This window comes from Parambassis ranga, chromosome 2 (assembly GCF_900634625.1).
Source record: "Parambassis ranga chromosome 2, fParRan2.1, whole genome shotgun sequence".
In the NCBI taxonomy this organism is placed as follows: domain Eukaryota; kingdom Metazoa; phylum Chordata; class Actinopteri; family Ambassidae; genus Parambassis; species Parambassis ranga.
Window position 1 is genome coordinate 45,303,230 of NC_041023.1, and position 18,463 is coordinate 45,321,692.

At 44.1% G+C, this 18,463-nt stretch overlaps 2 protein-coding genes and 1 long non-coding RNA gene across 3 annotated transcripts in view; 1 reads left to right on the forward strand and 2 right to left on the reverse strand.

Annotated features, from left to right (window-relative positions):
* Positions 1-13,346, forward strand: part of LOC114449909 (uncharacterized) — a 34,018-nt gene extending 20,672 nt beyond the window's left edge. The window contains exons 4-8 of the mRNA XM_028427779.1: positions 10,909-10,936; positions 11,937-12,060; positions 12,147-12,305; positions 13,084-13,135; positions 13,220-13,346. Of these exons, the coding sequence (XP_028283580.1) occupies positions 10,909-10,936; positions 11,937-12,060; positions 12,147-12,305; positions 13,084-13,135; positions 13,220-13,236 (380 nt within the window). The 3' untranslated portion in view covers positions 13,237-13,346. The remainder of the gene's footprint in view (positions 1-10,908; positions 10,937-11,936; positions 12,061-12,146; positions 12,306-13,083; positions 13,136-13,219) is intronic.
* Positions 2,156-4,364, reverse strand: LOC114452608 (uncharacterized). Its single transcript, XR_003672291.1, has 4 exons — positions 2,534-4,364; positions 2,410-2,445; positions 2,288-2,331; positions 2,156-2,208 (listed from the first exon to the last, which is right to left on the reverse strand). It is a non-coding gene; the product is annotated as an uncharacterized LOC114452608 (long non-coding RNA).
* Positions 13,347-14,607: 1,261 nt separating the features above from the next.
* Positions 14,608-18,115, reverse strand: LOC114445101 (GATA zinc finger domain-containing protein 14-like). Its single transcript, XM_028420061.1, has 3 exons — positions 17,407-18,115; positions 15,154-15,173; positions 14,608-14,681 (listed from the first exon to the last, which is right to left on the reverse strand). Exons 1-3 carry the CDS (start codon positions 18,113-18,115, stop codon positions 14,679-14,681), a joined length of 732 nt encoding a protein of 243 aa, XP_028275862.1. The 3' UTR covers positions 14,608-14,678.
* Positions 18,116-18,463: the final 348 nt, after the last annotated feature.

Consider the following 18,463-nt stretch of genomic DNA (forward strand, 5'->3'; position numbering starts at 1 on the left):
GACCACCCCCCTCTGGTACAGAAGACCATTATTAAACAAGGTTAACATGACAATGACAAACGGGATTAAAGGGTTAGGGTTAGCAGAGTAGGGACACTTCCAGTACAAGCTGTGGAAATGTGGAAGACACATTTATTGACAAAAAAAACAAGCAGGTCAACTTTTGTCCCCCAGCTCAGATTCTGGCCTTTGCTCCACCCCCTACCACCCCAGTGTTAGGTGGAGTTGGGGTGGCAGTGGGTACCTGACAGATAAGCAACAGAAACGGAGAGAAAAAGCACAGGTTTCTGGAATGACGTGACCATGCGATGCAATGACACCACAAAACGCAAGGGGTGGGACCAGAAAAGGATCTTTGTCCTTTTCAGGCACTGACCCCACCTCTCACCTGTCCAGGTGAAAGGCAGCACAAAACCTTTGTTGACAACCCAGCAACAATTTGCCACACCATCCATGACACACATTATTCATTCATTTCCCACATTTCCCCCATCATTGGTATAAAGGGACCATTCTGAAAGTGCTGAAATTCCAAAAAAAACAGCACCCCAGCACATTTGAATATCGTGTTGGTCACAGAACCCATACTTGCATTTCCACAATTCCCTTGTGCAAGTACTTGATTAAAACATTGCCGTGACATTGTTGGTTTGAAATGCCACTGATTGATTTCCCAGTTGTCCACAGCTTTGATCCGGGTTTGAATGTGTTTGCTGATAGCATTGCTCATTTGTAGTTGCAACTGTGCGTTTTTCCATCCTTGCTCTTTACTTTAGCAGTCATGTGCTGCTCTGTTCCAACACCGTGTTTGAGTATGTTTGCATTTCATTTGTCCACATTGTCTCCTTGCTGTAACCGTTTCCACGCATATGTTACATTGAGAAATCCTTGGTGCCTGTTGTGCGACACATTTGGCGTTCCTTGCTCCTTTTTTGGTTGTTGTGTGTGCTCTTAGTCCCGGTCAAGTCACCCAAACCACACCTCAACCACCACAAAACTAATCGACTAATCCACAAGCTCAACTCCAACTAACAACATGCCGGCATTCTAGGATCTAAGCTACAACATCCACAACCTTGACCCTACATTGCACAACACAATACCACCCAGACCCTCAGTCAGTCAAACAGTCAGGGCACGTTGGTGCACGCCGAATCCATCCGGAGCCAAAGTCTTGGTGAGATTTCCAACTCGGAGAGTCATTTGAAATCCTGTCCATTGGGGTTCCGGAGACGGGGCAAAACGCTCTACTTGAGTGTTCGGCCAAACCTAAAACAAGTCCTCTGACATTTCAAAACAATGTCTGCATTTAAAAAAAACACCAGAAAAACACAAGTTAAATACCTACAGTTTCACAAGGTTTTACAGTACCTCCACATCTGCAATAGACTGTTGGTGCGGTCTGAGAGAGAACACTAAAGCAATTACTGTACACCACGCTGACAGGCAGAGGCGACGATGCGCAGATGCTTCAAGGTGCTCTTCATCTGCGGAGGAGAGGACAGACCATATTAAGACAGTAACCTTCCTTTGGTTAATTGCCATTGGTGACAATCTGTGACGGGGAGTTCATCGCACCTGGTCGAACTGCAGAGGCCACCAGGTCCTTCAGCATTTCTTCAAGGCCTACGGGGGATAAAACGGTCACAAAGCAATACTGTAAGTAAGCTGCTGGGGTAGGATGCGTTACCATGACTTGCAGACTGAATACCTACACATCCGGGCTTCTAAAGTCACACAGCAGTATTGCACCCATCTTCGCTGGTAGGATGTACTACGATGAGTTGCAGACACATCATCTCACCGGCAGAAATCCACCCTTCGGTGTGATGAATCAGCGGTCCTGTGAAGAAAAAAAGTGCTAAGGAATAATGTTCACTGAAAGGACGTGTTAAGATGACTAGCAAACACGCTACCTTACTGCAGAAATCCAGCCTTCACTGAATCAGTGGTCCTGCGAAGCCAAAAAATAAAAACATCACAGCAGCATGGTGAGTGTCTTCACTGGCAGGTTGTGTTAACAAGTTGCGGACATATTACCTCACTTGCAGAAGTCCAGGTGTCCACTCAGCGGTTCTGCCGAACAACAAAAATCAGACTGGTAAGCAAGCGTCTTCACTGGAAAGATGTGTTAACATGAGTTGCAAATATACTACCGTACTCGCAGGAATTCCACCTCTCAGGTGACGAATCAGTGGTCCTGTGCAGCTAAAAACATAATAAAACACAGTGGTAAGCAGGCATCTTCACAGAAAGCATGTGTTATGATGACTTGCAAACACACTACCTTAATCCCAGAAATCCGGCCTCCCAGGTGACGAATCTCTGCTCCTGCAAAGCAAAAGAGTCACAGCAGCATGGTAAGTGTCTTCACTGGCAGGATGTGTTAACAAGTTGCAGACATATTACCTCACTTGCAGACATCCAGGTGTCCACTCAGCGGTTCTGTGGAACAATAAAGTCAGAGTGGTAAGCAGGCATCTTCACAGGCATGCTCACTAGCATGTGTAGAGAACAGTTGCAGACACGTTACCTTCCCTGCAGAAATCCGGCCTTCCAGGTGACATCAGCGGTTCTGTGAAGAACAAAAGAGCCATGAACGCACTCATATTTCCTCCAACAACCAAAAAGCCCATGATAAAAAGCACCCATAGTGGCTATGCTACCTAGCTGCCTACATCAAAGTGAAAAGTGACCCTACACTTTCCTAAATTTGAATTAGACTTTCTTTACGCGCTCTACCGCTACACCTTTTTTTAGGAAGCATAGTTTGTTCTAAGAATTTACCTTTGTACGCTACAACTACTTGACATATTTACAGTTAAAGGGAACACTGACACTTCACCTCTGCTTTAACATATTCTATTTCATTTGCTGCCTAGTTTAGACACCGACACTTTAATCTGTCTCACTTCTATTAACTACTCTTATTGTTGATGAAGATTCTCCAAATTAACCTAAAGGACTATTTTTCTTACGCTCTGTTAAAACACTAATGACGCACGTGCTACTTAACGAACTCGTTTTGCCACCATATAAGGTGATATACGCAACATCTAAACTTCACTTTCAGGACGCCAGGTTTGGGCCATTAATTCTAGCCTCTACACTACCGCTTTGACTAGTTTGCCTGGTATCCTGTCCTATTTATTACACTAAAAAACTACTCTGGGCATTTTACACCAAACAACTCCACAAGACCAACAACTAGCCCATCGTCAACAACCCACCTACAACCATCACAACAAACCAAATGCCCAGCACCAATAACCTATAACCACTAGCTACCAGCTAACATAACGTCTGCATCCCTAATGTTACTTATAATGACTACTAACTCTCTCCTACCCTACTTAGCCATTAAAGTTATATATATTATAAATTTGATCTACTAGTAAATAAGGTCTAGGCCATGTTTTCCTGACGTCCTTTTCTTACTATGCTGCTAGCACGTGGTAACGAAGCACAGACTTTAAACGCCTACTTAATCACATCATTACACAACATTATTGGATTTTTGGCTAGATAACGAATGTTTGTCTTATTTTATATGCTTCCTGTCACAGCGCCTAATGGTTTAATTTAACTCCTTCCTCTCCTACATTGTTCTATTTTATATGCTTCCTGTCACAACGCCTAATGGTTTAATTTAACTCCTAGCTCTGCTACATTGTCCTATTTTATATGCTTCCTGTCACAGCGCCTAATGGTTTAATTTAGTCTCTCCTACACTATCATTCGTTTGTTTTCTGCCCTACATTGTCCTATTTCCAAGCTAACGCCTCCCAAAGCTCCTACATCAGTTCAGGAGCACCCGTCCTGCAGACGTATTAAACGCCTGTCTCCCCATCTCCTCAGAAATGGACTTCAAGTTTCCACAACAATTGCTGATTGATTGGACATTGCTGTGACGCTGCTCGTCATCATGTTGACATGGCACACACTGAGTGTTTGATCCAGAAGGTTTGTCCAGGTTCTGATGCAGTTGCTGAAAGCATGGATCATTTCTTCTTCTCGTCTTCAACTCTTCAGAGATCCTCACAATGCTTCTTCCTTTAAGGAGTCATGAGCTGTTCCATTCAATGCAAAGTTGATCCATTTCTTTTGATTTTCTGTCCACGTGGATTCATTTGTCACGTGTGCTTTGCTGTCAACATTTTCATTTCAGTGTTTCAAAACTGGTCAACGCTGCCAGTGTTGTAGCATCACACTATTCATTCCCCCTTTGGGTGTTGACCATTCACAGTCAACAAAAAAAAAAAACCATCAATCAAACCCAATCCACCAAACCAATCCATCAAACCAATCCATCAAACCAATCCATCAAACCAATCCAATCCACCAAAAACCACAGTAACACATGGTAAGACACAACAAACCCACAACACAGAACCACCACAACAACAACACTAACCAGATGCCGGCATCCACACACCCCCTAAACAACAACAACCTCCTACACACCTGTCGTCCCTAAACACTAATTTAATCTTACTTAATCCTACCTTAACGCTCTAATACTAATTTTATATTATATATAAATCTATATATTATAGTTATTATAGTTAGCGACCCTGACTCTATTTAAACATCTATTTTATTTTTATTGAGCCTATTTTAGTCGTCTACTGACATAATAATTTAGGTTAGCCTAATTTCTTTGTCGCACCTTTCCACTACGAACACTACTTTTGATTTATTTATCTATGTAGTCCTATTTATCTATGTATCTTAGTTTATGTATCTATGTTAGTTTATTTAATTATACTATGAATAATATAATTTTTATCACTACACTATACCGCCTGCGTGAGGGGAGAAAATATGAGGTGGAAAACACCATGCCATACAGAAATAACAAGAAAACCGATGACCTGACACAGCGGGACATGAAGACGTCTCCTCAGACCATAGGCGGGGCCTGGCTGGTGGATGACCAGGTGCAGGCAGAGGCACTGGAGGCGCTGGTGCTGTGATGTGGTCGTCAGCTGAGGAGGACAAGATGGACCATGTTTAACACCAAATATAACACATGATCTGCAATGCAGAGTGAAAACACTGCAGACATGAGGGCAACACGAGTAAAACCAAACGCTGATGGTGCAGATGTAGCTGTAGACCTCGGAAGTACTCGCAGTTGAGGACCAGGCCGAGTCCGAGCAGAGTCTTCAGGTTGGTGTGTCCTACCATCAGCAGTGAAGCAGCCAGGAAACATCCACTCACCTTGTCGAGTTCAATCCACTGCAACGTCTCCCAGAACGCACCAAGGAAGGCCTTCAAGGCCTGAAGAGGGAAAATCAGACGTGATGACACAATTTACAACTAAATTCAACTTTACAAAAAAAAACACTTCATGACTTCATTGTAAATTCACAAGCAGACAGCACCTGTCCTCAGACAGCCTGGATCCTCTGCAGTCTGTGCATTGTTCCTGAGCTCCATGTGCTCTGATTATCACTGCTTTCAGCTGTGTGTCTTCAACCTGTCTCCTGTTCACCACTACATGGAGACAAACTTTGTTAGTTTGGAAGCGTTGACTTCACACTGATATTTATGAAGCGTTTGAATGTAACACTTATTGTTGAACACAGATAATGCTGCTTCCCTTTTATCTCAGCGACTCTGTAATGAAGTCCAGATGATCTGCAGCCATTCACAGGGTGGAAGCACCTGCTCTGGCTTCTAAAGACAAAACAACATTCATCAACTTGTGTCTTCATCTTCACTGTAAACTCAAACAAGCCAACAGCACCTGCTGCAGCTCCTCGCTGTGCACCATGTGCCCGCCAGCAGCAGGCCGCTGCCTCTGCTTCCAGGCCTTTCTGTGGAACCAGGCCTTCTCTCTTCTCCTTCGGTCGAACCAGGGCCCTTTCTCTAATCTTTCGGTGGATGTTACACCAGAGCTGGCGGTGACGTGCAGTGATACTGGCCAGCTGCCGTCACACCACCAGTACATCAGACCAAGCAGCTGAACTTCCACACCTGCTTCAGGTTGTCTCCAAAATGGCGCCAATGCATGGCCAACTTATCACTTCCTGAGAACTTCTTCTTCTTCTTCTGTTTAATGGAGAGTGACAACCAACGTTTGAGGTGCATTACTGCCACCTACTGTCCTTCTCACCAAACCTCCTAAACACTGACTGTGTTTTTTATTTATTTATTTAGTCAAATGTCCACAGGATGTTGTTTTTGTTTGGCTTCATCAATCACACTATTCATTTTTATACATATAAACAATATATAAAGACAGAGCTGTGGTCATTCCCCATGCTGACCAGTAGAAGCAGACATGAACATTATTTTTGTTGTCTTTAGGTTTGAACTATTTGATTGATATCAGCGGATCAGGTAGTCCTGCAAACAGCAGCAGTGTCGGTGTACGACGTAGCTCCGTTCACACACAGTAGCTGTTTGTGGACTCGTATTCCAGCTAGCCGGCTAGTCGCTAGTTACTGCACAAAGTTATGGAAACCAGGATAGGTTCTTCAGACTTCTATCAGAATCAGAACCCGAATCCTTTATTTTTCTGTCTCTCAGTGGTGCATCGTGGGAGTCGGAGTCTGTTGCTCAACGAGCTCCTACAGTAGTTTATGATTTTTCTGTGGTTGCGTTACAGTGCCACTACAGCAATTTCATATTGTTAGTAATAATGACGCTGTCACAAAAAAACAATTAGAGATGTTTAATTATCTTTCTCTGCTTGTAATTATTTTACAGTTTTAACTTGATTTACTCGGACATTGCACTAGGAGTTCAGCATCAGGTGGTCCTGCACAATCCATGTAGACAAGACCAACAGAAAAGAAAGAAATAACCCATTACCAGCTTTGGCTCCATAACCCCCTGTTGACAAACCCACGAAACTAGGGGGGCCTTTTCACTTCTTTCACAGTGGACTGATATAGACCCCGACAGTCTCTTAGCATTTGAAAGGACACCTGCAAATTGTCTGTTTTTCATTTCCGCTCGGCCCTCGCGTCTCACAGCATGAGTCTCTTCATTTAGCCAGGGCTCAGACTTGGCTTTAGGTTGCCTAGCCTTAAGCAGGGCCACAATGTCCAGTACAGTCCGGCAGGTGTCATACATCCAGGAGCTGAGCTCAGATGTGTCATGGAGAGAACTGGGCAGCAGTTTTTTTGTCCGATTGAAACAGATGACCAGAGGAAATTTTATTTTAGATACTTTAGTAATCCCAGAGGGCGCCACAGGCTAGGGTGAAGTGTCTTGCCCAAGGACACACAAATAAAATGTTTATTAAAATAGTTTAGCATTTCTCTTCTGTCACTTACTCTGAGGCCAAGTATGCTGGCTGGCAGACTGACAGAGTTACAGCAAGCAGACAAGGATTTAATGGACGCCAAGAACTCCTTTGGGTTTTTGAGACTCTCCGTTGTCATGGAGAAATAGAATTCTAATTTTGCTTTCCGAATAATTGAGGTCAATTTGTTTCTTAATTGTCTAAAATTCAGACAATCAGATCCGAATCCTGACTTGCGTGCCCTGGCCCACGCAGTGTTTCGCTCATGCATTCCGTCTGACAGCTCCGTTGTAAACCATGGCTTATCACGTCCTTTCACTTCAATTTGCGGAAAGGGTGCGTGTTTATTCACAATACTCAAAAGGTTTTTGTGGAAATATTTCCAGGCCAGTTCAACGCCATCAAAAAGTTAAATTGGTACAAGTCATGTATAAAAGCTTGTGCCTCAAACAAATTCACATTACGTTGTTCAGCTAAACGAGGCTCACTTCTAGGAATCCTTGTGTCTCGTACAACTGCAATCACACAATGACCACACATCATTAGAGAAAACACCTGATGCAACATATTTAAAAGGCATATTTGTTAAAAATAAGTCGATACGTGTAGATTTTTAAGGCATTTAAGATTGGGTCTGGTAGGTGAGTTAATTGTGTAAAATGTAAAGCTTCACTTTGTGCCTTCAGTGGATCAGACACAGATGTGAGCCCGTCCCAGTTCAGATCACCAACAATACAATTTCATTGTATTTCAATTGTGCCAAAAGTTTCAGAAGGGTAGATGGAGAGCTACCAGGTGCAGATGGAGGTCTGTAACATCCCACTAACATAATGTGGTGGTTTTTGGTTAGTTTCATCTCTGTTGCTAAATGTTCAAGCTCTTTACTTACGGTCTCAGAAAGCACTAATTTTGCATCAAGGTTCCGCTTAACGTACATGGCTACTCCACCACCTTTTCTATGGCGATCAGTACGGACAACATTATAGCCAGAGATGTAAATATCTTTATCATGCACAGATTGATTTAGCCAAGTTTCAGACTACAATATCAGCATTTATTGAGTTTATCCAGATCTTAACCATGTCCAGTTTGGGGAGTAAACTCCGGACATTGATATGAATAAACCCAAGACCAGATCTACATTTAAAATCTGCAGGAGTAAAACATTGTGCAGGTACGTCAGGGCCTGGATTGGTCTCAACATTTCCTGAGGGCAATAACAATAATACGACTAGAAATGTTTGCTTTTTGTTACCATCTTTTGGGTTGTTAAAGAGTGTGCTCACACAAGGCGAAGCTGTATCAATAGTGAAATGGACCAGGAGACAATAAGAGTGATTGGGCTCAAGCATATGCAACCATTTTGTTTTGTCTAAAGTCACAAAAACGGTCAGCTGAGATGAAGATGAGGTTATTTTATAGCTGCATTCCTGAAATGTTAACTTCTCATAGTTATCAAACTGTGCATTTTGAAGTAGCATAGCCTGTAAGGAATGGTTATCAGACCCATTTGGCATATCAGAGAAACCACACAGCAGTATAAAGCACAGTACAAAGATTTGTGACATCATGAAAGGAACATGAAGTTCCACTGTTTTACCACTGTTGAAGTTGTTAGTACATAGGTAGAGATGATAGCTGAAGGTTCAACAACTAGAAGCCAACAAGCAAAACTTGTAGAGGGCTAACAGGCAGGCCAATGGATGAAGGCTGGTAAAAGTGTGCCAGGCAGGCCAGTGGCTGGAGGCTAGCAGAGGGGAAGGGGTAGCAGGTAGTCCCAATACTGAAGAGAGAAGCAGGCAGGCTGATTGCTGGAGAGTAACAGGCAAGCCACTGGTTGGAGATTAGCAGGCAGGCTGATTGCTGGGGTGGTAGCAGGCACGTTGATTTCTGGAGAGTCTGGAGGCTAGCGAACAAACAAGGGTGAATTCAATTCAATTCAATTGAAGTTTTATTTATACAGCGCATTTTACAATCAGAAATTGTCTCAAAGCGCTTCACAGAAACTCAGAGCGTGAGACCCAGAACCCGAGCCCCCCTAAGAGCACTGTGGCAAGGAAACACTCCCTTTAAGAGGAAGAAACCTTGAGCAGGACCTGACTACTTGAGGAGGAACCAGTCCTGCTGCCAGTCGGCCGGGTAGAGGAGGAGAAGAAGAGGGAGACAGGACAGAGAGGATGAAGGAGAGAGAGAGAGGAGAAGAGGGAGACAGGACAGAGAGGATGAAGGAGAGAGAGAGAGGAGAAGAGGGAGACAGGACAGAGAGGATGAAGGAGAGAGAGAGAGGAGAAGAGGGAGACAGGACAGAGAGGATGAAGGAGAGAGAGAGAGGAGAAGAGGGAGACAGGACAGCGAGGATGAAGGAGAGAGAGAGAGAGGAAGAAGAAGAGGGAGACAGGACAGAGAGGATGAAGGAGAGAGAGAGAGAAGAAGAAGAGGGAGACAGGACAGAGAGGATGAAGGAGAGAGAGGAGAGAGAAGAGGGAGACAGGACAGAGAGGATGACGGAGAGAGAGGAGAAGAAGAGGGAGACAGGACAGAGAGGATGAAGGAATGAGAGAAGAAGAGGAGAAGGACAGAGGGATGAGAGGAGAGAGAGAGAAGAAGAGGGAGACAGGACAGAGAGGATGAAGAGGGAGAGAGAGAGGAGAAGAAGAGGGAGACAGGACAGAGAGGATGAAGGAGAGAGAGAGAGGAGAAGAGGGAGACAGGACAGAGAGGATGAAGGAGAGAGAGGAGAAGAAGAAGAGGGAGACAGGACAGAGAGGATGAAGGAGAGAGAGAGAGAAGAAGAAGAGGGAGACAGGACAGAGAGGATGAAGGAGAGAGAGAGGAGAAGAAGGGGAGACAGGACAGAGAGGATGAAGGAGAGAGAGAGAGAGAGGAAGAAGAAGGGGAGACAGGACAGAGAGGATGAAGAGAGAGAGAGGAGAAGAGGGAGACAGGACAGAGAGGATGAAGGAGAGAGAGGAGAGAAGAGGAGACAGGACAGAGGATGAAGGACAGAGACGAGAGAGAGGAGAGAAGAGGAGACAGGACAGAGAGGATGAGAGGAGAGAGAGAAGAGGGAGACAGGACAGAGAGGATGAAGGAGAGAGAGAGGAGAAGAAGGGGGAGACAGGACAGAGAGGATGAAGGAGAGAGAGAGGAGAAGAAGAGGGAGACAGGACAGAGAGGATGAAGGAGAGAGAGGAGAAGAAGAGGGAGACAGGACAGAGAGGATGAAGGAGAGAGAGGAGGAGAAGAGGGAGACAGGACAGAGAGACCTATGATGTTCACCCAGAACCCGGTGCCGTTAAAGGAACCTGTGTGTGTCCTGTTCCTCACTGGTCAGTGTATCAATGGACTGAAGTATATAGTTTTGTTTCTCTCTCCCTCCTCTCGCTCTGCCCCTCCCTCTCTCTCCCTGCCTCCCTCACGCCCCCCCCCCCTCTTTTTTTTTTTGCAGGTGACAGTACGGTGCATGTGTCTCCGCCTATGGGCGGAGTTTAACTGTGACGCACAGATTATTTTGTTTTTATGCAAAAAGTCAAATCAGAAATAAGTCCTCCTCCATCATTATTCAAGTGGGATCTCCCTCCCTCTCTCTCTCTCTCTCTCTCCCTCTCTCTCTCCCTCCCTCTCCCTCCCTCTCTCTCCCTCTCTCTCAGATTATCTTCATCATCCTGCCGCTGAGATGTGAGTACTCCACATTTCTGTTTCATTTTAAAGATAAATATCTGAATATTTACTATTTTTCATATAAAGTGTAACTTTAGGGAGAGAACCTCCTCCTTTGTGTAGAATTCATATTTTTGCATCAGTTTAAACTGTAAAAAAGAAACTTGGGGACATTTCTGCGGTGTTTGAAATACGACTGTGACTCACCGACAAACTATCCATCATCGCGGCGGTCGGCTGATCTCCAGGTTCTATTGAACACACTTTGATCACTTGGTCTGAAAAAACAAACACAAGACAAAGACTCGTCAGACAAACCTTCACATAAACATGTGGGAAAACCAGAGCATACATTATGGAGGTTTTTAAAGTACTGTGTGATGGGGGAGGGGGGCGGAGGAGTATTATGGCGTGCATGTTGTGTTGATCTCCGGCCGTCCGACTGCTGCTGCACTAATCTTTCTCCATTTTGCTCCTGTCTGTCGCTGGCGGTAACCCTGAGCTGAGCTGACACCCTTTCAGTGTGGACGGAGGCCAAAGTTTGACGGCTCGTCTTTCTCTTGATGAATTAGGACTCGTGCTTCATAACGTCACCGACAAAACCCAGAATTCAGAGCCACAATCTGAAACGTGCTGGTCTCAGAATCCTGCTTCAGAAGATAAACAAACATCAGTGCCGACGTAAAACACCTTTACTGCGACTTCTCTGCTTTCTCTCCCTCAAAGTGGAGACAAAACATCGATTTAGCTTAGCCTGGCTAACCGTTTAACCGATCACTTGCATCCAAGAAATTCAGCTAGTGATGAACACAAAAATCTGCAGTTCTTACAGTGTCCACTAGAGGGCTAGCTCCAAAACTGAGACAATCCCCAAAGTTTAACGTTCGAGCTAATCTCAGTGTGTGTACAGCCTGCTACAACCGCTGGTCTCATGTCGTCAAATCAAACCCCAAACTTCAGAGGACAGCTACACCCTCGTCACCTTCACCTGCCTCCATCTCTCTAACACCCCCTGCAGGTCGACCCCGGACGCTGCAGGCACTCCAGGAGCTCCAGGGGAGGGCGACGGAGGCCCCCCATCCCAGGCCCCAAATCTGACCAGCAACAGGCGGCTGCAGCAGACACAAGCGCAGGTGGACGAGGTGAGGAGACAGCGCCCCCTGCTGCTGCTGCTGCTGCTGCTGTGACTACACTGCCACAGCCCGCTGCTAATGTTTTTGTCCCCCAGGTGGTGGACATCATGCGAGTGAATGTGGACAAAGTCCTGGAAAGGGACCAGAAGCTGTCGGAGCTGGACGACCGGGCCGACGCCCTGCAGGCTGGAGCCTCGCAGTTCGAGAGCAGCGCCGCCAAACTCAAGAACAAGTACTGGTGGAAAAACTGCAAGGTGAGCAGGCCGGCGTCCCATGATGCTCCCTGTTCACAGAGGACGCTCAAGACGTCCTGTGTGTGGGGGTTAGGACGTTTCTATGGCAACAGGTTACACAGGTCCCCTCTTTAGCATTAGCACAGAGCTGGAGCTTCCTCCCCGTCACCACCACCACCACCACCACCTATCCGGCCTCGGCTCCCAGTCCTTCATTAGGCCCCGCCCCCCCAGCTCCCAGCTACACAACACAACTCAGATCATCCAATCAGAGCAGAGCCGGTCGAGCCCTACATCAAAGGAGGGGAGGAGAAACAGTTTGACTGACAGACAGGAGACAGAAAATCTCAATCTGGATTAAATGACAGGGATTAAAGGCCAGCTGTGGTTTGTGATGTAACTCCTCCCACCACAGCTGAAAATAGTTCACACACACACACACACACACACACACCAATCTCTTCTCTCGCCCCTTGTTCTTGTTAATCTCTCTCGCCCTCCCTCCCCCGTCAGATGTGATTTCCTGTTCCTCGTGGATTTTTATTTATTTTATTTGAGTGTTTAAACACACACACGTCATCTGATCCTTTCTGTTTGGGATTTAGTTTTTATTTAGAAGCTAAATGATCTGGTTTTCCTTGTACACGTTTATATAAACTGACAACATTTCAGATGGATCAATATGTTTTAGTATGTTTTAGTCTCGTCTGAACCGTGTTTGGACCGTTTGTAGTTTGAGTGCTAAACACACGATGTTCATGTCGGGGAGGAGGATCAGCTAACCTGTGTCTTCTTACAGATGATGATCATCATGGCAGTTGTAGGAGTTATATTTGTTGGCGTCATCTTCTGTGAGTAAAACACTTTCAACTTTCTTTGAACTCGTTCCACTGAACTTTGAATGAAGTCGTTGATTTTCTGTCTCTGTCCCTCAGTGTATTTCTTCTACTGAGCTGCTCTTCAGACACAGGATGAGTCTGCACAGACCAACACTGCCCCTCCTCCCCTCCTCTCCTCTTCCTCCTCTCTGCCCCTCCTCCTCTCCTCTTCCTCCTCTCCTCCTCCTCCCCTCCTCTCTCTCATCCTCTTCCTCCTCCTCCTCCCCTCCTCTCTCTCATCCTCTTCCTCCTCCTCCTCCCCTCCTCTCTCATCCTCTTCCTCCTCCTCCTCCTCCTCCTCCCCTCCTCTCATCCTCTTCCTCTTCCTCCTCTCCTCTTCCTCCTCTCCTCCTCCCTGCCCCTCCTCTTCCTCCTCCTCCTCTCCTTCTCCTCCTCCTCCTCTCTCTCCTCCTCTTCCTCCTCCTCCTCCCCTCCTCTCTCTCATCCTCTTCCTCCTCCTCCTCCTCCTCCTCTCTCTCATCCTCTTCCTCCTCCTCCTCCCCTCCTCTCTCATCCTCTTCCTCCTCCTCCTCCTCCTCCTCCTCCTCCCCTCCTCTCATCCTCTTCCTCCTCCTCCTCCTCCTCCTCTCCTTCTCCTCCTCTCTGCCCCTCCTCCTCTTCCTCCTCCTCCTCTCTCTCATCCTCTTCCTCCTCCTCCTCCCCTCCTCTCTCTCATCCTCTTCCTCCTCCTCCTCCCCTCCTCTCTCTCATCCTCTTCCTCCTCCTCCTCTCCTCCTCTCTCTCATCCTCTTCCTCCTCCCCTCCTCTCTCTCATCCTCTTCCTCCTCATCCTCCTCCCCTCCTCTCTCTCATCCTCTTCCTCCTCTTCCTCCTCCTCTTCCTCCTCCTCTCCTCCTCCTCCTCCTCCCCTCACCTCACCCCTTCAGTTTTAATGATCTTACCTACATTTAACATGTAAAGGATTCATTTAAAATCTGAGAACATCCAGTTTTACATTAACAACATGTAAGAAAGTGTTAAACTTGATACAAAGTGAGTGTGTGTCTGCCGTCCTCCCTCTGTCACTGTTGTTCTGTTTCCTGCTTCTTGGAAACACTTTGATTTTTTCGATGCAGAAACTCTCCTCTGTTTATTTTTGTGTGCTGTAAACTCTCCTGTTTATTATTCTGGGTGAATGTGCCACAAGCAGGTTCAATGAGTGAATGAAGCTGTAGATAGTTAAGAAATAAATGATCACATGTGACGGAAATCTGAGTGCATATCATTTATAGTGATTTTTAAAAAAATGCTATTCTTCAATGGGAGTCTATGGGAGTTTAGTGTCAATTTAACTCTCAATTCTCCACAGTCCTGAAGTAGATGTTCATGAAACTCACTGTGAAGATAGAGAAGACCTTCTTTAACAATAATACAATGAAATATGTGCTTCAAAATCTGAAGGATTATTTATAGTGATTTCTTTAAAAATGCTATTTTTCCAATGGGAGTCTATGGGAATTTAGTGTCAATTTACCTTCACAGTTCTCCACAGTCCTGAAGTAGATGTTCATGAAACTCACTGTGAAGATAGAGAAGACCTTCTTTAACAATAATACAATGAAATATGTGCTTCAAAATCTGAAGGATTATTTATAGTGATTTTTAAAAAAATGCTATTCTTCAATGGGAGTCTATGGGAGTTTAGTGTCAATTTAACTCTCAATTCTCCACAGTCTTGAATTAGATGTTCATGAAACTCACTGTGGAGATAGAGAAGACCCTCTTTAACAATAACCCAATGAAATATGTGCTGCAGCTTTTAAGAAGTATTTATAGTGATTTCTTTAAAAATGCTATTTTTCAATGGGAGTCTATAGGAGTTTAGTGTCAATTTAACTTCACAATTCTCCACAGTCCTGCAGTAGAAGTTAATGAAACTTAACAATAATCCAGTAAAATATCTGCTGTGGCTTTAAAAGATTATTTATAGTGATTTTTAAAAAACTGCTATTTTTCCAATGGGAGTGTATGGGAGTTTAGTGTCAATTTACCTTCACAGTTCTCCACAGTCCTGCAGTTGATGTTCATGAAAGAAGATAGAGAAGACCCTCTTTAACAATAACCCAAATGAAATATGTGCTGCAGCTTTTAAGAAGTATTTATAGTGATTTCTTTAAAAATGCTATTTTTCAATGGGAGTCTATGGGAGTTAATTTCACAGTTCTCCACAGCCCTGCAGTAGATTTTTATGAAACTCACTGTGAAGATAGAGTAGATCTTCTTTAACAATAATCCAATATCTGCTTCAAATATGAAGGATTATTTGTGGCTTTAAAAGATTATTTATAGTGATTTCTTTAAAAATGCTATTTTTCAATGGGAGTCTATGAGAGTTTAGTGTCAATTTAACTTCACAGTCCTGAAGTAGATGTTCATGAAACTCACTGTGAGGATAGAGAAAACCTTCTTTAACAATAATACAATGAAATATGTGCTTCAAATCTGAAGGATTATTTATAGTGATTTCTTTAAAAATGCTATTTTTCCAATGGGAGTCTATGGGAATTTAGTGTCAATTTAATTTCACAGTTCTCCACAGTCTTGAATTAGATGTTCATGAAACTCACTGTGAGGATAGAGAAGACCCTCTTTAACAATAATCCAGTCAAATATCTGCTGTGGCTTTAAAAGATTATTTATAGTGATTTTTTAAAAGAAATGCTATTTTTTAATGGGAGTCTATAGGAGTTTAGTGTCAATTTAACTTCACAGTTCTCCACAGTCCTGCAGTTGATGTTCATGAAACTCACTTTGAAGATAGAGAAAACCTTCTTTAACAATAATCCAGTCAAATATCTGCTTCAAATCTGAAGGATTATTTATAGTGATTTCTTTAAAAATGCTATTTTTCAATGGGACCGCTCCTACGCCAGGGTTACAGCTGGAGACAAGGTGGGAGAAGACGCTCCATCGGGTGAACTACATTCACTTGAACAACAAGTCATTAGGTTTTTCAACAGCAAGGACATCCTTCTAGATGCTAAAAATATGGTGGCATGCCACACCATTCCTCAAAAACAAAATACACCAAAGATAATCATAAGATTTGCCAACAGGAAACACAAAATTGAACTGTTAAAGTTAACAAAGAAACTAAAAGTCACTGGAGTGTATGCAAACGAACATCTGACAAGGAAAAATGCTGAAATTGCACGCCAAGCAAGAATGCTAAAAAAAGAAAAGCGGATTCAAGACACTTGGACAAGGAACTGTAAAATAATGATCAAACTCAACGGAGCGCCTGAGCAAGCAAAAATAATAACCATTAGGGAAATCAAAGAACTGGATCGATACAAAGGATGAAGATCTATAAGGTGATGAAGATTATGGTTTTTTTGTTGTTGTTGATTTTCTGTTGTTATCTGTCTGTTTTGATGTAAAAATCAAAAATGTTTGACATTTTAAGACAGAGTGGAGATAAATTTACAACGCTGAATCCTCAAGAGCATAAAACGTATGATTTAGAAAGTAGCTTTGACCCAGATCAATACTTCTTCCAGAACTTACAATGGGATAGTGGTTATTATTCAGAAGATGAACTCAGAATGACACCAGAATGTTTTTCTGTAATTCACTTTAAATGCAGGAGCCTCTAATTAAAGGGTATTTACAACATCTGCCATTTAAATTTAGTGTTGTAGCCAATGAATGGTATAAAATGTAAAATAATTGACCACATGAGTACAGTTATTGATGATTTAATGGAAAGTGTAACTATTGAAGTAAGCAGGGAAAGAGCAACAAATATGGTGATCACTTGTATTTATAGAACTCCAGGTTCGTGTCTCGACCAGTTTAGTAAGAAGATTTCTGAATGACATGAAACGCAAAGGGAACAGCTGATAGTTGTTGTGAGAGCACATGATCTCACATATCTCAGCATGACATGGTGTAAAAATGGTTTTGGTGCTAAGCTTAGTTGTGCATAGAGCCATCATAACTTCAAAACTAAGCTTAGCACCAAAATCATATTCATGCCACATCATGCTGAGATATGTGGGATCGTGTGCTACAAATATGAAGGAGCTGGATCACTGTCAACATGGTCAAATAAGTCTTTGAAGACAGCACATTTACATAAAAACCGTAAAATACGATATAGAAAAATACCTCCTGTGGCATTTCTTTACAAGATATAAATATACTTTTGGTATTTCCTGGTAGAGACATATTACCTCTGTAACTGTACCAAACACCAGCTCTCCATCTTTCATATTTACAGACTCTAGGGAAGTTTAGCCTACCTGTCTTCATGTGGCCCTTCAGGTGTGGTGGAGGCTGCAGCGCTTCCGGCTGGTTGTTAGCTTGGGTGCTAGCTTGGGTGCTAGCTTGGTTGTTAGCTTGGGTGCTAGCTTGGTTGTTAGCTTGGTTGTTGGATTGGTTGTTAGCTTGGTTGTTAGCTTGGGCGCTAGCTTGGGTGCTAGCTTGGTTGTTAGCTTGGTTGTTAGCTTGGTGGTTAGCTTGGTTGTTAGCTTGGGTGCTAGCTTGGTTGTTAGCTTGGTTGTTGGATTGGTTGTTAGCTTGGGCGCTAGCTTGGGTGCTAGCTTGGTTGTTAGCTTGGGTGCTAGCTTGGTTGTTAGCTTGGTTGTTGGATTGGTTGTTAGCTTGGTTGTTAGTTTGGGCGCTAGCTTCGGTGTTAGCTTGGTTGTTAGTTTGGGCGCTAGCTTGGGTGTTAGCTTGGTTGTTGGCTTGGTTGTTAGCTTGATTGTTGGCTTGGTTGTTAGCTTGGCTGTTAGCTTGATTGTTGGCTTGGTTGTTAGCTTGATTGTTAGCTTGGCTGTTAGCTTGGTTGTTAGCTTGGTTGTTAGCTTGATTGTTGGGTTGGTTGTTAGCTTGGCTGTTAGCTTGATTGTTGGGTTGGTTGTTAGCTTGGCTGTTAGCTTGATTGTTGGCTTGGTTGTTAGCTTGGCTGTTAGCTTGGTTGTTAGCTTGGTTGTGGTTCTTCTTGCACATTTGTTTTGTGCTTTTTAAAACTTCAATGACAGGATTTTCCCGACATGTCTTCCTCAGCGTTTAATCCGCAATCAGCACGTCCTCACACACGCCATGATGGAGGACTTCCTCCTAACAACGGTGCTTGATTGGACAAACAAACCGGTTCAGGTCTCAAACGGTCTTAATTAAAACCTTGGCCTCCTGCTGGTTGGCTGCCGTGTTGATCACAAGCCCCGCCCACTTCCTGACTCGGGCTCTTCTCGGCTGTCTGTTCAGGCCTCATGTCAGGACAACAACTCCCACAATTCACTGGGGGCCCTCTGCTCGACCAATCACTACGCGTGCGCGCACACAAACAGGACTGGC

Bases quoted from the DNA above. Each gene is read 5' to 3' on its own strand.
- LOC114445101 (XM_028420061.1), bottom strand. From the start codon at position 18,115: ATGTGCAAGAAGAACCACAACCAAGCTAACAACCAAGCTAACAGCCAA. The intron at 15,174-17,406 runs GTAGGCTAAACT...CATCAACTGCAG, and splicing joins GAAGGGCCACATGAAGACAG to GACTGTGGAGAACTGTGAAG.